This window comes from Physeter macrocephalus, chromosome 8 (genome assembly GCF_002837175.3).
Source record: "Physeter macrocephalus isolate SW-GA chromosome 8, ASM283717v5, whole genome shotgun sequence".
Classification (NCBI taxonomy): Eukaryota; Metazoa; Chordata; class Mammalia; order Artiodactyla; family Physeteridae; genus Physeter; species Physeter macrocephalus.
The window spans coordinates 112189173-112204355 of NC_041221.1; the positions used below are offsets into that span (position 1 = coordinate 112189173).

Genomic DNA, 15183 nt, shown 5'->3' on the forward strand with positions numbered 1-15183 from the left:
TGAGAGGAGGTGAGCTCAGGTCCTTCTACTCTGCCATCTTATCTGGGGCTCCTGTTTTCTTTCAGTGTTGGGCAATAATAGTTTTTACTTTGATCTCTGAAGCTGAAATTATATGGTTTAAAGTTAAGGCATTCTTGGAGTCAGTTCCATTTTTTCACATTGAGAATAAACTCTTCCTAACTTTAGGTCAGTCAGGAAATAATTGGAAAATCTTGGTATTTACTCAAGTAGAAAAATAAACCACATAAATCTAAAATAGGCATACTTAACATTTAAGTTTGCAGCATGCAAGAGGAGACCAATATTGGATTGAGTAGGAAAGAATATACCATCAGTGTATTATAAAAAATTTTATGGGAAGGTGATTCAACTGAGCTTCTGTGAGACAGTCACTGTTCTAAAGACTGGGGTTGCAAAGACAAAGAAAGAAAAAAAAAAACTCACTACCTTTAGGACCGCAAGGGAGGGGTAGAGAGATGTTGAAAATGGTATGGCATCCAGACAGGAGAAAATAGTCAGTCATCACAGTCTTTACAGAGCCCTTGCTCTATGCCAGCCACTGCTCTAAGCATGTCACCTTAGAGCAGTGGCTGGCACACTTGTTTCATCCTTAAAACTTTCTGAGTGAAGTGAATCCCGAATTTATTGTCATCTTCTTCCTGGGAATAATGTGTTCATTTCACAAAAATATACTTGGACCTAATGTAGTCAGGGTTCTGAGTTAACTGCTATATTCCAGGCATCAGATAATTTTAAGCTTTTATAATGCTGTTCCTTCAGTAAATCAGATGAAAGTTCTGTTTCTACCTGCTTGGCGGAAAAATGCACTTGTGCTCTTGCTAATGTTGCTCTTGGGTCCCCTTTAGGGAAATATGGATTCAGGATCTAGATCTATGGATCTAGATGACCTTCCTTTAGTTTTTGTGTCTAGAACTCATTTCCCCAGTCAACAGGTTTTCTGATGTTACTGCTTTTCTGTCATAAGTTCTTGTATACATTTGATAAACTCCCTGTAGATAATGTTGAATTAGGAGTCATATTGTTGGTAGAAAGCTTTTTCAGTAAAAAGTACTGTTCTAGTTTCAAAATTCACATTTTCCATCATGCTTATGATCCTTTATTAATTCTATTAGCTCACTACTATTGCTTAAAAGCACAGCGACTTTGAAGTATTTCTCGCGAACAGTCTCTAATAGGTCTGAGAAAGACACTTGAGCAGGCTCGCTGACAGGTCTATTTTTATACGCAAAATGTCACTAAGTACAAAAGCAAATGTTAAAATGGCATTAAAATCAAACATAAATTTCTAGTTTATGATTCCCATTCCATTATTATACTCAATGTAGCATATGAAAATAATAGCCCTTTTATGGTTCTCTCTGTATTATTTTATTATGGTTCTCTGTATTATTTTATACAGTTATCAATTAATGAGTGTCATTGATTCCATTTGGTTATTTATGGAATTTTTAAGTGGCCCCATTTTTATGATTTTTAAATAAATCTAAAATACTGAATGATCAATTATTTCTGGATAATAACCAAGAATAAACAAGGACCTAAAAGCCATACATAGTTACTAAGATGACAGATTATCCCCTGAAACACTACATCGAAGTTTTTTGATGGTCAAAAGGGACATGTCACAGACATTCTGAAATCTTAATATGACTTTTCTTAACATTCATATTGCTTTTCTTTAAATGATAGATTATTCTTCCAGGAAGAAATGCAACCTTCCAAGCCTTCCAGTGTGTATTTTAACTAAACTGAACAATTTCCATGAAAAATTATCCACCAAGTTTGAGGAACAATTTTATACAGAAATCATTTCTCTGTGGGACTACATTAACCACATAAAATACTATGTTTGAAAGTAGAACACACAATTCACTGGGCACTAGCATTAATGGAGGATTGTCCTATATAATTCCAAAGTTTACATGACTCTCTGCAAAATTCAAAAATGGCCAATAGGTCCATGGTAACCTGAATAAGGATTTCTAAATCAAAGCATAATAGCAATAACTTATCAGTAGGCTTAGTAAGACAGAACCAGCTATTTAATAAGACAGAACCAGCTATTTAATAGATTCGTACCATATGACCTTACAGACGCAATGTGTTTACCATGCTAAAGCTTTAGGAAATATATGATTATTACTATTCATTCAGGTTTGAACCAGAAAGAAATCTTGGAGTTTGGCCCTCTGGCTACTTTCATTTTGGAAAGAAACTTGAAAACAAGCAATTCTGAGAACCCAGGCATAATTTTTAAAGTCGCTAGATGTACCATGAAGGATAATTATACATATTAATGTCCACTGTGGGTGTTTCCAATCCTGTTAAGAATTCTCAATAAGATCCATAATAAGAACACTATTATGTAATTATATGTAATTATGTAATTTTGTTTCTTGCATATCTCTTAACAAGTGAACAGAAATTCTAGAGGATTTACTGTGTGTAGATTTTATATCACGCTTGGCTACATATCCCAGTGGGTTAAAATACATATGCATAGATCCCTTGGCCTTGCCTTGTTCCATTCACCCCGCCGCAGGTACCTGGTCTCAAGGAGAACTCGGCTGGCAAGAAAGGTTGGTGCCCTGAGCACATCCAGCCCCGCTGCTGCAGGGGCAGTGAGAGCACATGATGTCCTACTAAGCTGCACAGGCTTAGTGGCCTTGACTTTGTCCCCCAGGCATCCTGGAGGCATCACCCACAGCATATAGAGCAACATTTTACTGTAATTAGCAGAATGAGAGGCAAGAAACTCTCCTGCCTCAAAAAAGCCTCTGAAGGGAGAGGCAAGAGGAAGAACAAGAAGATGACAATAAATTCGGGATTCACTTCACTCAGAAAGTAGTAAAAAGCAAAGGAAATCTATAAACAAAGTAGCCTGCTAAATAACTCTCTAATTGTGTGTATCATATATATAGGGTTGAACGAAGCAAACATTCAGTTAAAAGTCAATCAGCTTTAAGAGATTTTGTGGTTTATAAAGTATTGTTTCACATAAAAAAATATATTTTACCTTACTACCTATAGCTTTAATATTTACCTAGGAGCCAGCAGTATAACATGTCATGTCCTTTATACAAGGCATCTAGTGACTATTGCTACTTTTAATAGTATAAATGGCTTATAGGGCCTTTGTTTTCTCAAATTATTACTAAAATATCTGATTATTTTATGCCTTTCAAACTTTTTCTGACAAAAAAGACTTTTGCATTTGAGTTGACCACTAATTTTTTTTTAATTTTTAGAGTATAGTTGATTGCAATGTTGTGTTAGTTTCAGAAGTACAGCAAAGTGATTCAGTTATACATATACACGCATCTATTCTTTTTCAAATTCTTTTCCCATTTAGGTCAGTACAGACTATTGAGCAGAGTTCCCTGTGCTATAGAAGGTCCTTCTTGGTTATCTATGAATATTTTAAATATAGCAGTGTGTACATGTCAATTAGTGAGGTAGAACAAATGTTCTTATTTTCCTTTTTCCCTGTGTGAGTGTGTCTTTGGGGGTACAGGAAATGGAGAGAGGAAAAGAAGGTTCCTGTTAAGAAAGGGCCCACCTTTCACTTTCCTTGTTCTGTGAAGTAGAGGAAATAAGTTCTATTTCATAGTGGCACTGGGCCATTAATTGGCAACATATAATACAGCTACTAATTATTGAGAGATATCTGTGAATCCCTCGTACCAACTCTCATGGTATCTAGCAAGTGATAGAGACTCAATAAATTTGTTGAATTAAAAAATGGAAATGCTCTGACTCCTTTAGATCCTAGGTCTCTTCTTTAAACCTGTACACCCTTCGTATCAGGAGGGTCCTTTGGTTGATAAATATGCATCTATGGTTATGATTAGAAGTTTTTATGATACAAGTTATGTATACTATGGTGCCAAATTTAACACCATAGACATTTATTTAGTACCAGCTATGCCAAAAGCACTGAGCTAGGGAGAAACAATGACATGACCTCTAAAACTTTGTAAATGCCCTGGAAAGTGGAGCAGGGGCTCCAGAGTTACATTGTTACATGACTATAGAGCAGTGTTCTTAACTGCAAATAAACTGTCATCTCAATGATCACAAATGCACAGACCTACTTCTCCTCTCCCCCGTTTTTCCTGTAAGTTTGGATTAGCATTTTCATGTAACAATTCCCATCCTTCAAACCTGTAAAAACACTGAGGTGTTTCCACCCTGTCTTCTGTTCCCTTTCAACCCTATGAGGAACCAAGGAAAAAAATATACTATTATCAGTAGAGGATAAGTTTTTCTATGTTTGGATATATTGTTTTGTTTCTGCTGTATTGAAAAGTAGCAGTTAAATAAGATGCTTTTATTCCTGTATTTGAAAGGGAGTTAGTTAGGGGATGTTTCGCCCTAAATGGATATATTTCACAGTTCTTAAAAGCAGCTATAGGGATTTGATTTCATTTTCAGATGAGGAGTCATTTTTCAGCCTGTCATCTACATTGCATGTTGAGTGAATACAAATCCTACAATATAATGTCCAGGGGTTATCGCCCACTGCAGTACACTCTGAGTAGCGAGGTTCCCTACTTGCTTCCAGTCATTCCCCCACCTTCCCAAAGAAAAAGAATCATTTAAAATACATTAAGGACAAGCGTTGGATCACCTTTGAAAATTTTATAGACTTTAACAATTTGGCATTTGCTCTTTGTAGATGAGAATCCAAACCAAAATTAAATTAATTGCTGTGTTCTATTCCAAACACTGCTATGTTCAACTGCTGTGTTCTTGTCTCATCACTTCTTACCCAGTTTTCTCGCTGCCTCACTGGTCTGTGTTCTAGGTTCTTACTCTGTGTCTTGAGCTGATAAAACCAGAGAGGGAGGATATACCAGGGCCCTTACCAGTCCTCCAGGCAGTACATCTGCTCAGAGAGCTGAGACCTCCAGTAGCCAGCCCTTCTCCTTGCTCGCAGGGAAGGACCTGTCCCAACCGCAGGCAGTGCTAGCTAGTCACTTCCCACTCCTCTCTCTTTAAAAGCAAGGTCCTCCTACAAAGCTACAGTCATCAAAACAGTACGGTACTGGCCCCAAAACAGAAATATACATCAATGGAACAGGATAGAAAGCCCAGAGATAAACGCACACACCTATGGTCAACTAATCTATGACAAAGGAGGCAAGAATATACAACGGAGAAAAGACCTAAATGTAAGCGCAGACACTGTAAAACTCTTAGAGGAAAACATAGGAAAAACATTCTTTGACATAAATTGCAGCAAGATCTTTTTTGATCTGTCTCCTGGAGTTATGGAAATAAATAAACAAGTGGGACCTAATTAAACTCAAAATCTTTTGCCCAGCAAAGGAAACCATAAACAAAATGAAAAGACAACCTATAAAATAGGAGAAGATATTTGCAGACGATGCAACTGACAAGGGATTAATCTCCAAAATGTACAAACAGCTCATGTGCCTCAATATCAAAAAAAAAACAGCCCAATCCAAAAATGGGCAGAAGACCTAGATAGACATTTCTCCAAAGAAGACATACAGATGGCCAGGAGGCACATGAAAAGATGCTCAACATCACTAATTATTTACAGAAATGCAAATCAAAACTACAATGAGGTGTCACCTCACACGGGTCAGAATGGCCATCATCAAAAAGTCTACAAACAATAAATGCTGGAGAGGGTGAGGAGAAACGGGAACCCTCCTACACTGTCGGTGGGAATATAAATTGGTAAAACAGTGGAGAGTAGTATGGAGTTTCCTTAAAAAAACTAAGAATAGAGCTACCATATGACCCAGCAATCCCACTACTGGGCACATACCCAGAGAAAACCATAATTCAAAAGGATACATGCACCCCAATGTTCATTGAAGCACTGTTTACAATAGCCAAAACAAGGAAGCAACCTAAATGTCCATCAACAGAGGAATGGATAAAGAAGATGTGGTACAGGTAAACAATGGAATATTACTCAGCCATAAATAAAAAATGAAATAATGCCATTTGCAGCAACATGGATGGACCTGGAGATTATCATACTAAGTGAAGTTGTCAGACAGAGAAAAACAAATATCATCATATGATGTCGCTTATATGCAGAATCTAAAAGAAAAATGATACAAATGAACTTATCTACAAAACAGAAACAGCAACTTAGAGAACGAATTTATGGTTACCCCAGGGAAAGGGTGGGGGTGAGGGATAGATTGCGAGCTTGGGACTGACATGTACACACTACTATCTATAAAATAGATAACCGCCAAGCACCTACTGCATAGCACAGGGAAGTCAGCTCAATATTCTGTAATAACCTAAAAGGAAAAAAAATGGAAAAAGAATGGATACTTGAATGGTTATAACTGAATCACTTTGCTGTACACCCGTAACTAACACACCATTGTTAATCAACTATACTCCGATATAAAATAAAAATTTTTAAATTAAAAATAAAAGCAAGGTCCTCCAACCTCAGCAAATTACACTGCATCCAGTTCCTTACCTTTGCAAAGGAGACCAGTGTCAGATGCAAGAGCCTTCTGAACGGTGACTCTTACCTTGTGAGGAAGAGAAATGATTCCATAAGAACGAAGAGCAAGAGTTCACTGGAAAACCTTTTAACTTCACTGTGGACATGTCACTTACATGCACTGCTCGTGCTCAACACCCCGCGTTTCATTTTTCTGTTGGTTGGAGAATGTTCTCCAGGCAGAGTCTAATGAATATCCAGAGGAAGTCACAACTAAAAGCAGTCTTCAGAAACCAGCCATTTTCTTAAAGTGGGTTCTAGCCATACAATTCAAAAAGAAAACTCAGCGCCATGAAGAAGGTTCACCATCAGCCACCCAACCTGATGTTTTCTCTGCTAAAGTGAAAAAAATACACATACATACTTGGGCCATAGTTTTGGTAAATTATAATACTCTTCCTTATTGTAAAGCTAAGTGCTGAAAAGGAGTTTAACAATCACTCTCTCTAACCTTCTCATGTTCGAGCAAACTAAAATCCTGCAAGGTTAGCTTGTCTCCTTGACCTGACTTGGTTTGTCCAAAGTCAAGAACTTAGAACCCATTTCTGAAGCCCAGTTCACTGTTCTGTCTTACCCCACCACACTGCCTGTCTTTAAAAAGTTGTCTTCCTCCACCCAGCCCCCCTCTAGCCTGCAGCTCTCCTTGTGAGACATTCTTTATCCATCACTCAAAAGAATTAAATGAATCAACTTCCCAGAATAAGTAGCTAACAACAAGCCCAAGTGAAAGCTCTGGGTCATCAGTTCTTGTCTTGTGAGCAAGGAAGAGGACTTACCAAGTTGCAGGAATCTTTGAAGACTTGAAAGTATCAAGAAAGCAAGTGGTTGAAGTCTCACTAGGAAGTATTCACACCTTCCATCAGCTGCAGTAAGTCTGGGCAGTGTTACTATAATGCCTTTATCCTTTAGGTTTGTCCTGTCCATGTGAAACGCAGTGTATTTAAATTACCAACAAAATCATGACAACACAGACTCTCCGTCAGTTGATTAAAGTGTGCTAACAAGTATGCAATTTGCTAAGTCACCCTAGGAGGCTGGATGACTGGGTCTTCTTGTACATTCAGCAGTGGAAACATGCCCTTCCTGTAGTGCACAGCCAGAAATGCCGAGCAAGCTTGCAAAGGACAGGGTTAACCTTGGCCTTCTGGCATTTTGCCTTTCTCCAGGGAAACGGAGAACATGGAGAGAGCAACTGCGATACAAGGTGAAGAAAGCAGCACCTCTTGATTTAAAAGAAAGGGTAGTTGAAAGGTTCCTCATGGGGTAGAGTAGAAGTTAGCCCCGAAAGAGATCATTAGCCCCTCATATTTCAAGGTAAGCATTCCCAGACAGATGCAGGTACTTTTAAAAGGGCACAGAGTCAAGAAAAAAAATTTTGAGATACAGTTACTAAACAGAGCTAGAGCTTACCATGATCATTGGGATGAAGAGTATGACACCCAGCCAAGTTGCAAAGATTCTGCTCTGGAATTTATCAACTGCTGTGTTTGTTTCTTTTCCTAACAGGTGAAAAACGCAGCTGCCAATGTACTCAGGGAAACATGGCTAATTTACAAAAATACAAAGCTAGTAAAAAAGATAGATCATGCAAAAGTCAGAAAACATCAACGGAAATTCTTGCAAGCTATTCATCAGTAAGTACCATTCTCCACTTTCATTCTGCATTTGTATCTCTGGGTTTTAATTCTTGCACCTGCTTCTTCTTCTTTCATGAGGGAGGGAAAAAGAGAACATTATCATGTTTGTTCCCAGAAGATGTCATTTGGCATTTTAATAATTCCATAATTTTTCTCAGGATTTCATTTGTCAGTTCATTTTATGATTAAAAATCATTTATTATTGGGAGAATAGCCACATAATATGTTAATTAAAGTGTCTATTCAGTTTCTTTTTTTAGATAGAAGCAATAATTTCTGTTAAAATTGTATTTCTTGATTTATTTATTCATATAGTTTGCTCTAAGATGTTTAGTTTATATCTACTACAGTCTTTAAAGAAATTTAACATTTTATGATCCACCTGGACTTTTTAACATACTGCCAAGCATCTTTGTATGAAGGTAGTACATGCAATTGACTTAATACTCGAATTTTTAAATTAGTTTTTAATCAGGACTTGGGGGACTTTCTATATGCTACGTGTTCATTATAGATTTTAGAGTTCCTATAGGCCTTGCAGTCATTATTCTGACTTTATCGAGGCCACTGTTATTCAATTTGTTTAAGTCCTTCGTGCCATTTTATTGTTATACCTACCATCATAGACTTGTAAAATACAAATCTCTATCTAGCAAGTTTCAATGGTAATTTGAAAGCACCAGGTCTTTCTCCCCCAGGCTGGCAGCATCCTTACCGTAAGTACATTATGCGGGTGTCAGTTATGATGCCATGCAGCCTTGCTCTTAATGCCATTTCGATATGGGGCAGGGCAGACGCATCGCATTTTATCGGTCAGAAAAGTGGCTTTTTCTCATGCAACCTACCAGGGTAATCATGGAAAGGTAGGTAAATACTAGGTATCCTGATTATAAAGGGAGATGTGTTTTCTTAGAGCTAATTAGTACAGCAGACAGGAGGTTCTGAAGCTGAAGTGTTAATTTTACATATTTAGGGAATTCATAAGTATATTACACTCACATTCCGTTGAAAATCACCAAGCATTCATCTTTTACATTTTCACCTGCCATCCACTGTCCTTTTTAATTAGGTATCACTGAAAATGTGGAATATGTCTATAATTATAGACATACATGTACTGGTATAGAAGTTGCTACCTTTCTCAATGAAAATAAAATCCAAGTACCCTGAGCTCTAAAATAGGAGACTCTGCACATATGGTAGAGTAGCTGGTCCTCATTGCTACTCTTAGCAATTCACACATGTTCTTTCCCTTGCTGCCACCAACACCAAAGAGACATTATTTCTCCTTTAGCTCTGTGTGACTTGCCTGGACACACAACTATGCATTTTCCCCATATAAGGAAAAGAATATTAAGATAGTACTCTTTCAAAGTCTGGGAGAGAGTAAAAGTGGAAAATCACAGAGAGGAACATTGTATTCGATGTGGCTCACAAGCGGGAATTCGCTCCCTGGAGCTCACAGCTACCTTTATAACCAGCTGCCACCACCTAGGACCACTTGCTTCCACATCTTGACTCCTTGAAGCTTAGACCTAAGAGAGTGGGTCCCCTGAGAGATGCTGAGCCTTTACCTCTCCCTCAAGGGTCACCTGGTAAAATTTCCTGGTAGAGTGATCATTCCTACAGCCCCCAAACCGTACAACACAATAACCCCAACATTCATACAAGAGGTACACATGGTATACTGTGGAGAAATCATTCTCTGTACTTTGAATGTTTCGAGACTAACCTATATTGTTCAGATCTATTAAAAAGAAAACTTACCTCTGTGGGTGTGAGAAAATGTGGTGTCCCAGGATGGAAAGGATGTGAGATGACGTGGAAGTAGGCAAGTGGGTCAGTCTTTGGGTTGAGCATCCACACATCCCATTTTCTCCAGGACTGTATTTGTGTCCCTTCCTGTTCGTGTAACTTACCTGTTCAATATGTAATGAAATGTGACTTGTCTTTGATGCCATTGATAAATTTCCATATAACCAAAAAAAAGCAAACGCTTTGACAATTTTTGTCATATAATTCTGTAGCCGTGTGTAAATAGTGGGTATTTCTATATTTATAATAAATGGTCATAGAACTCTTAAGTTTGGAATACATTCACACTCAAAACCCTGGGGGACAATTTATAGGTGGTCATTATAAAATTTTTTCCACTTTGCTTTAGGTTTGAACATTTTTATAATAAAATGTTAGGCAAAAAATCTTTGCTGAAACTAAGTGTAAAAACTGTCCCTAGGCAATTGGCATATTGCTACAAGCTGTACTGACATGATCTGAAGGGTTTCGTGGTGTAGGTTACATGGGTTGTTCAGCATGCTGCTTTTGGGTAGAGTAACAGAGGAAACCACAGGTGATTCTTCTGCCTCTTTCAGACATTTCTCATTGTTTCTTCTGTAGCCTTGTGTACTTCTAAAGCAGATGAGCTTTAAGCAATGCAAACATGTTCTGAATCGTTTTATAAATTAGTCTTGGGGCTGTTGGGTTTCCTTTGAGGTGGGAGGGTACTTATACTTTGTGAAAAGTAGATGGACTGGGTGTGGCTAGGTTATGCTAATTACACATAATTATCGTTCACTGAACTTAGTGAGTGAAGCCATACATGAAAGCACACAGGGCTCGATTCCTAAGGGCAAGGCCTTTACTGCCCCAGCCTTGTCAGTCAGCACCGGGTGAAATCGGACCTTGCCACTTGAGGGACAATGTACCCGTTGACTTGCTAGAGCTCTCCTGGCCTCTGCTCTCCTCTGATTTGTCCAGAGAGCTTTTGCAGTAGCTCTCTCCCCTTCTACCAGCCTCCTCTATCTCAACTCTCCTTCTCTTTTTCCCAGCCTCTCTCCCGGACACATGACCTTGCTAGTCTCTGATGGATGCCTAACTCTGCAGGCCTGTGTCCTCTTTTCAGTAACGTAGCTGTCTTTCTTTGGGGATCGTCACTTAGTACCGTGAAGCATTCTGTTTCTTTAACTTTTACCACTTTTTCTGGTATCAACTTTACAGTTGTTTCTCATTCTTCGGTCTCAGCTAGAGACCCGTCAATTAACATGAACTTGTCTCACAGCCAAGAAATCCAATAAACGTGATGTCTATAACAGAGAGTGTTAGGTTACCCCCCACCCCTTTCAGAAGACCAGGCTTCTCAATAGCCCCAACTTGGAAAAGACGTACCCCCCCCCAAAAAATTATAATCCTATTGTTGAGAATATTATCTTTGTAACCATATCCTATTCATACTAGGCAAAAATGTCTCCTATTGTTTTCTTGAACATCATGTTTCAAAGAGGCCAAGATGACTTTATACAACTTCTTCCTTCCGAACTCTAGTTCTGGAGGAAGCTATGTGCTTTCAAGTGGGGAAGTATAGTAGCGATGCAGAAGGATGATAACATAATGGAATAGCATTTCTTTCTGATCAATATGCCAAAATCCTGCAGAATCTTAACAGGACCTTCCAGCTAATGAATCGAGCCCCCTGTGCATGAATGAACACCACTCTGTGTTATTTTGTTCCAGAATATTTTACAGTTTCTTTTCTTTTGTTTTGTCTTTTTATTTCAACAAAATGAAAATAGAGCTCGGAAGTAAGTTGTGTGAGCCACTCCTTTCAACATTCGCAGAATTTTCTACCGGCTGCATGCACCCAAGTGGATCCTTTATTTGTGAATTTTAGTAGTCTGATTGCTGCTATGGAAATGTGTTCCAAAATCATGATATTTTCCTGTGATAAGTGAAGTTCACAAGGAAGAAATCAACATATGTTTCTTATTCTTCTTTTTTTGGGGTGGGGGGAGGGGGAAAGAAGTAAAATACACAACTGCATGTTACCTTTTATTCTGGCAGCTGCAGCTTACCTAGGCTTTTTGTACCAGTTCTCCTACCTTTCAGGCAGTCTAAGCAGCAACAAGGCAAGATGATTTAAGTTCAGGGCTACTCTATGTCAGCTTTCCAGATTAGCAGAATGTAAGATGGGCAAAATTCTACTGTCAGAAACATAAGTGAATAATCCAAGAGAAGTAAAGTAGGCTCGCTCTGTTGTTTGGAAGAGGAAGGAGACCCACCTCAGCCAAGGGACCAGCATCGGCCCTTCAACCAGGCTAGTAGAGCTCAGGGCTGTGCTGCCCTCACAAGTTGCTGGAGGCTTCCGCTCTGGGGTCCCCGAACTTCATGTGCCAACTCTGTGATGACTTACCTAACTTTGAAAAGAAAGCTTGATATAAATCCCTATCACTCCCAGCAGGGAGAGTGAGGTAAAGGTAACATCAGTCAACAATTGAAACACAGGTATTGAATTCTAGCCACAAGCTTTTGCCTGCAGAAAGCTCTGAGCTGAGATTCTGCTCCCTCTTTTTTTAAAAACGGGAAGAGCAGGTGTTTGTTTGTTAGGAGATAAAAACAGGATAGGACTAGCCTGAGACATTTTTCTTATCATAATCAAGAATTGGAAGAGAATTAAAGGGAATAACTCTCTCTCCATCTGTTTTAGTATTGTTTAATGTCTTGTCTGAGTATCCTTTAGTCATCTAGAACACCTCTGTTGGTATAAATCCAGCACTTCAAAAACAAAGTCCTAATCTAACCGTCTTCTTTTCATACATGAAGAAACTGAATGTCAGGTTAGGGCCAAGGAGGACAGAATACATGTCTGACCCTTAGTCTTTCTAGTACATTTCTCTGTAATGACCCACACATGTTTAACGTTGATTTGCTTGGTTTTTTTTGTTGTGGGTTTTTTTTTTTTTGACTTATTTTCAAAAGGCACACATCAAGGATTGTAACCCTTGTAACAAGTACTTAGAGAAACATTTCTCAACAACATAATAGATTTAAATATGTTTGTAAATTTCTTTTAGACTAAAACATATTCCATCACTATAATAGCATAAAAAGGAGCCAGTTAAATTAGTTCCAAGTCTTCTAATAAAGAAACACATAGTCACAATCACAAGTTCTAACCTTAAACTGTTTTAGACTGTTAAAGATCATGTTGTAAGCAGGTGTCAGTTCAACTCTTTCTTACTGGCAGAAGGCACTGTCTCTTCACTGTGGAGCAGATTTGGTGCCATATTGGATAGTCACATTTCAGAACAAGATCACTGAGCATCGTGAAAATGCGTTACAAAAAAATCTCCCTGGCAGTAAAATCTTGCCCTGCGAATTTTTTTTAATCCCTTTAACCAATTACCTTTCATTTAACTCGGGAAATAATCAAGGGTACTCTCTCCAGCATTAACACTATACTTTGTAAAGGACTCGTCATCAAAGTAATAAGGTTAGCGTGGGTTTTTCACAAAAGAGCTCAGAGAGACCTGCTTCTCTTTGGGAGCATGGCTTTGACTTGTTGGCTTAAAGGACAATCAATCAACTACTTTTCTCTGGTTGGAAAAAATCTTAATTTCTTTCTACATAACAAGCACTGAGTAAATGTTTGTTGAAATACTGCTGTGAATAAGTTAAGGAATAGGAGGTACTCATTCAGAATTTGTCTTTAAGAAAACCGGCTTTTTGACTGTCAATCAGATAGACACAATGATATTTAAAAGTGTCTAAAGGTAACTTTACCAGTAGAAGAGATCCCATCTGCCAGACACTTTAATTGTCCTGTGCCTTTATCTACAATAAAAATTAAAGGAAGTTGTCCCAAGGAAATGGTCTGGCTTCCCTTCAAATTCAATGGCAGTTTAAGATAAAAGTCAAGTGAACTACAATGACGAATAAGAGAATTATGTGTTTTGAGTTATCTTGCTGCTGGTTGAATAAAAGTTTTATTTTTGCTAATGAGAATCTCACTTATCACTGTGTTTCATCAGGTTCAAATACCTAACCCAATCCATTTCAGACTAAACAGGGCTAACACCTGTATCTAGTCACATAGGCATAGGAAGGTGCTCACTGCTTCCAACATTGATAAAATTCCAGTTGCTTTGCATTTTTCTTCCTATGTCTATTTGTCACGATACTGGGTCTTTAAGGAATGTTTTGGTTTTTCTCATATGGTTAAATCCTTATGAGCCTTTCTCAGTTCAACTTTAACTACCTAGTAAATAGTTGTCCTAAGGACACCTCATCTCTTTCTCTCTCCCTTCCTTTTTGCGGTGTTGGGGAAGCATGCTTCTCATTGTACCAGATACATAACGAGTTTGGACTTTACGCCAAATATTCAAGGCATTATCCATGCAGTTATTTGCTCTTGTCAATTTTGTGCATGCTCTTTGGAAGGCTTACGACAGTCGTAGGGAAGAAAAGGAACCTTTCTGACTTCAGATTCTGTCTTTTAGATTAAGAAGTGTAAAAATGGAGCAGAGGAAACTGAACGATCAAGCAAATACCTTGGTGGACCTGGCAAAGGTAAGCTGGGGTCTCAGCCCTCATGATTGCATCTATTGGAACTAACCACTGCATAGAAATCAATAATGCTTCAGGAGGAGGCCACCCCAAACTTATTTAACAAATCAAACCAACCATGCTGACATGATGGCCCAACTTATAAGAATTCTTCTGAAACTCTTACTTAATATGCACTTTCCCTACATACATTGTTCAACCCCATCCTAAAAGCTTTCCTCCTTGCAGTGATTTGGAAGTTCAGTAAGAAACCTAAGTGGACTATGAGATAGTACTTTTGGGGTGCTTATATGTAGTTTAGTCTCATCTCTATGAGAGCAGAACCACATCCAGGGTTTTCCTATGAGGTTCAGGGCTAAATAGGACTTATCAAAAAATTATATATATTATATATATATTTTTTTTAATATATTTTAAGCAACAGGCTTTCTGTCCTGTTCCATTGATCTATACTTCTGTTTTTGTGCCAGTACCATACTGTCTTGATGACTGTAGGGAGTCTGATTCCTCCAGTGCCTCTCTTCTTTCTCAAGGTTGCTTTGACTATTCGAGGTCTTCATACCCCCTTTTTTTTTTTTTTTTTTCCGGTACGCGGGCCTCTGACTGTTGTGGCCTCTCCCGTTGCGGAGCACAGGCTCCGGACGTGCAGGCTCAGCGGCCATGGCTCACGGGCCCAGCCGC

The 15183-nt window shown here is 38.5% G+C and overlaps 1 protein-coding gene across 2 annotated transcripts in view; it reads left to right on the plus strand.

Moving 5' to 3' along the window:
- Nucleotides 1-15183, plus strand: part of KCNN2 (potassium calcium-activated channel subfamily N member 2) — a 184959-nt gene that overhangs the window by 166724 nt on the left and 3052 nt on the right. The window contains exons 7-8 of one of the 2 annotated variants that reach the window (XM_024122151.2): nt 8033-8160; nt 14436-14505. In XM_024122151.2, coding sequence (XP_023977919.1) covers nt 8033-8160; nt 14436-14505 — 198 coding nt within the window. The remainder of the gene's footprint in view (nt 1-8032; nt 8161-14435; nt 14506-15183) is intronic. The other variant, XM_028493134.2, reaches the window with a different exon arrangement.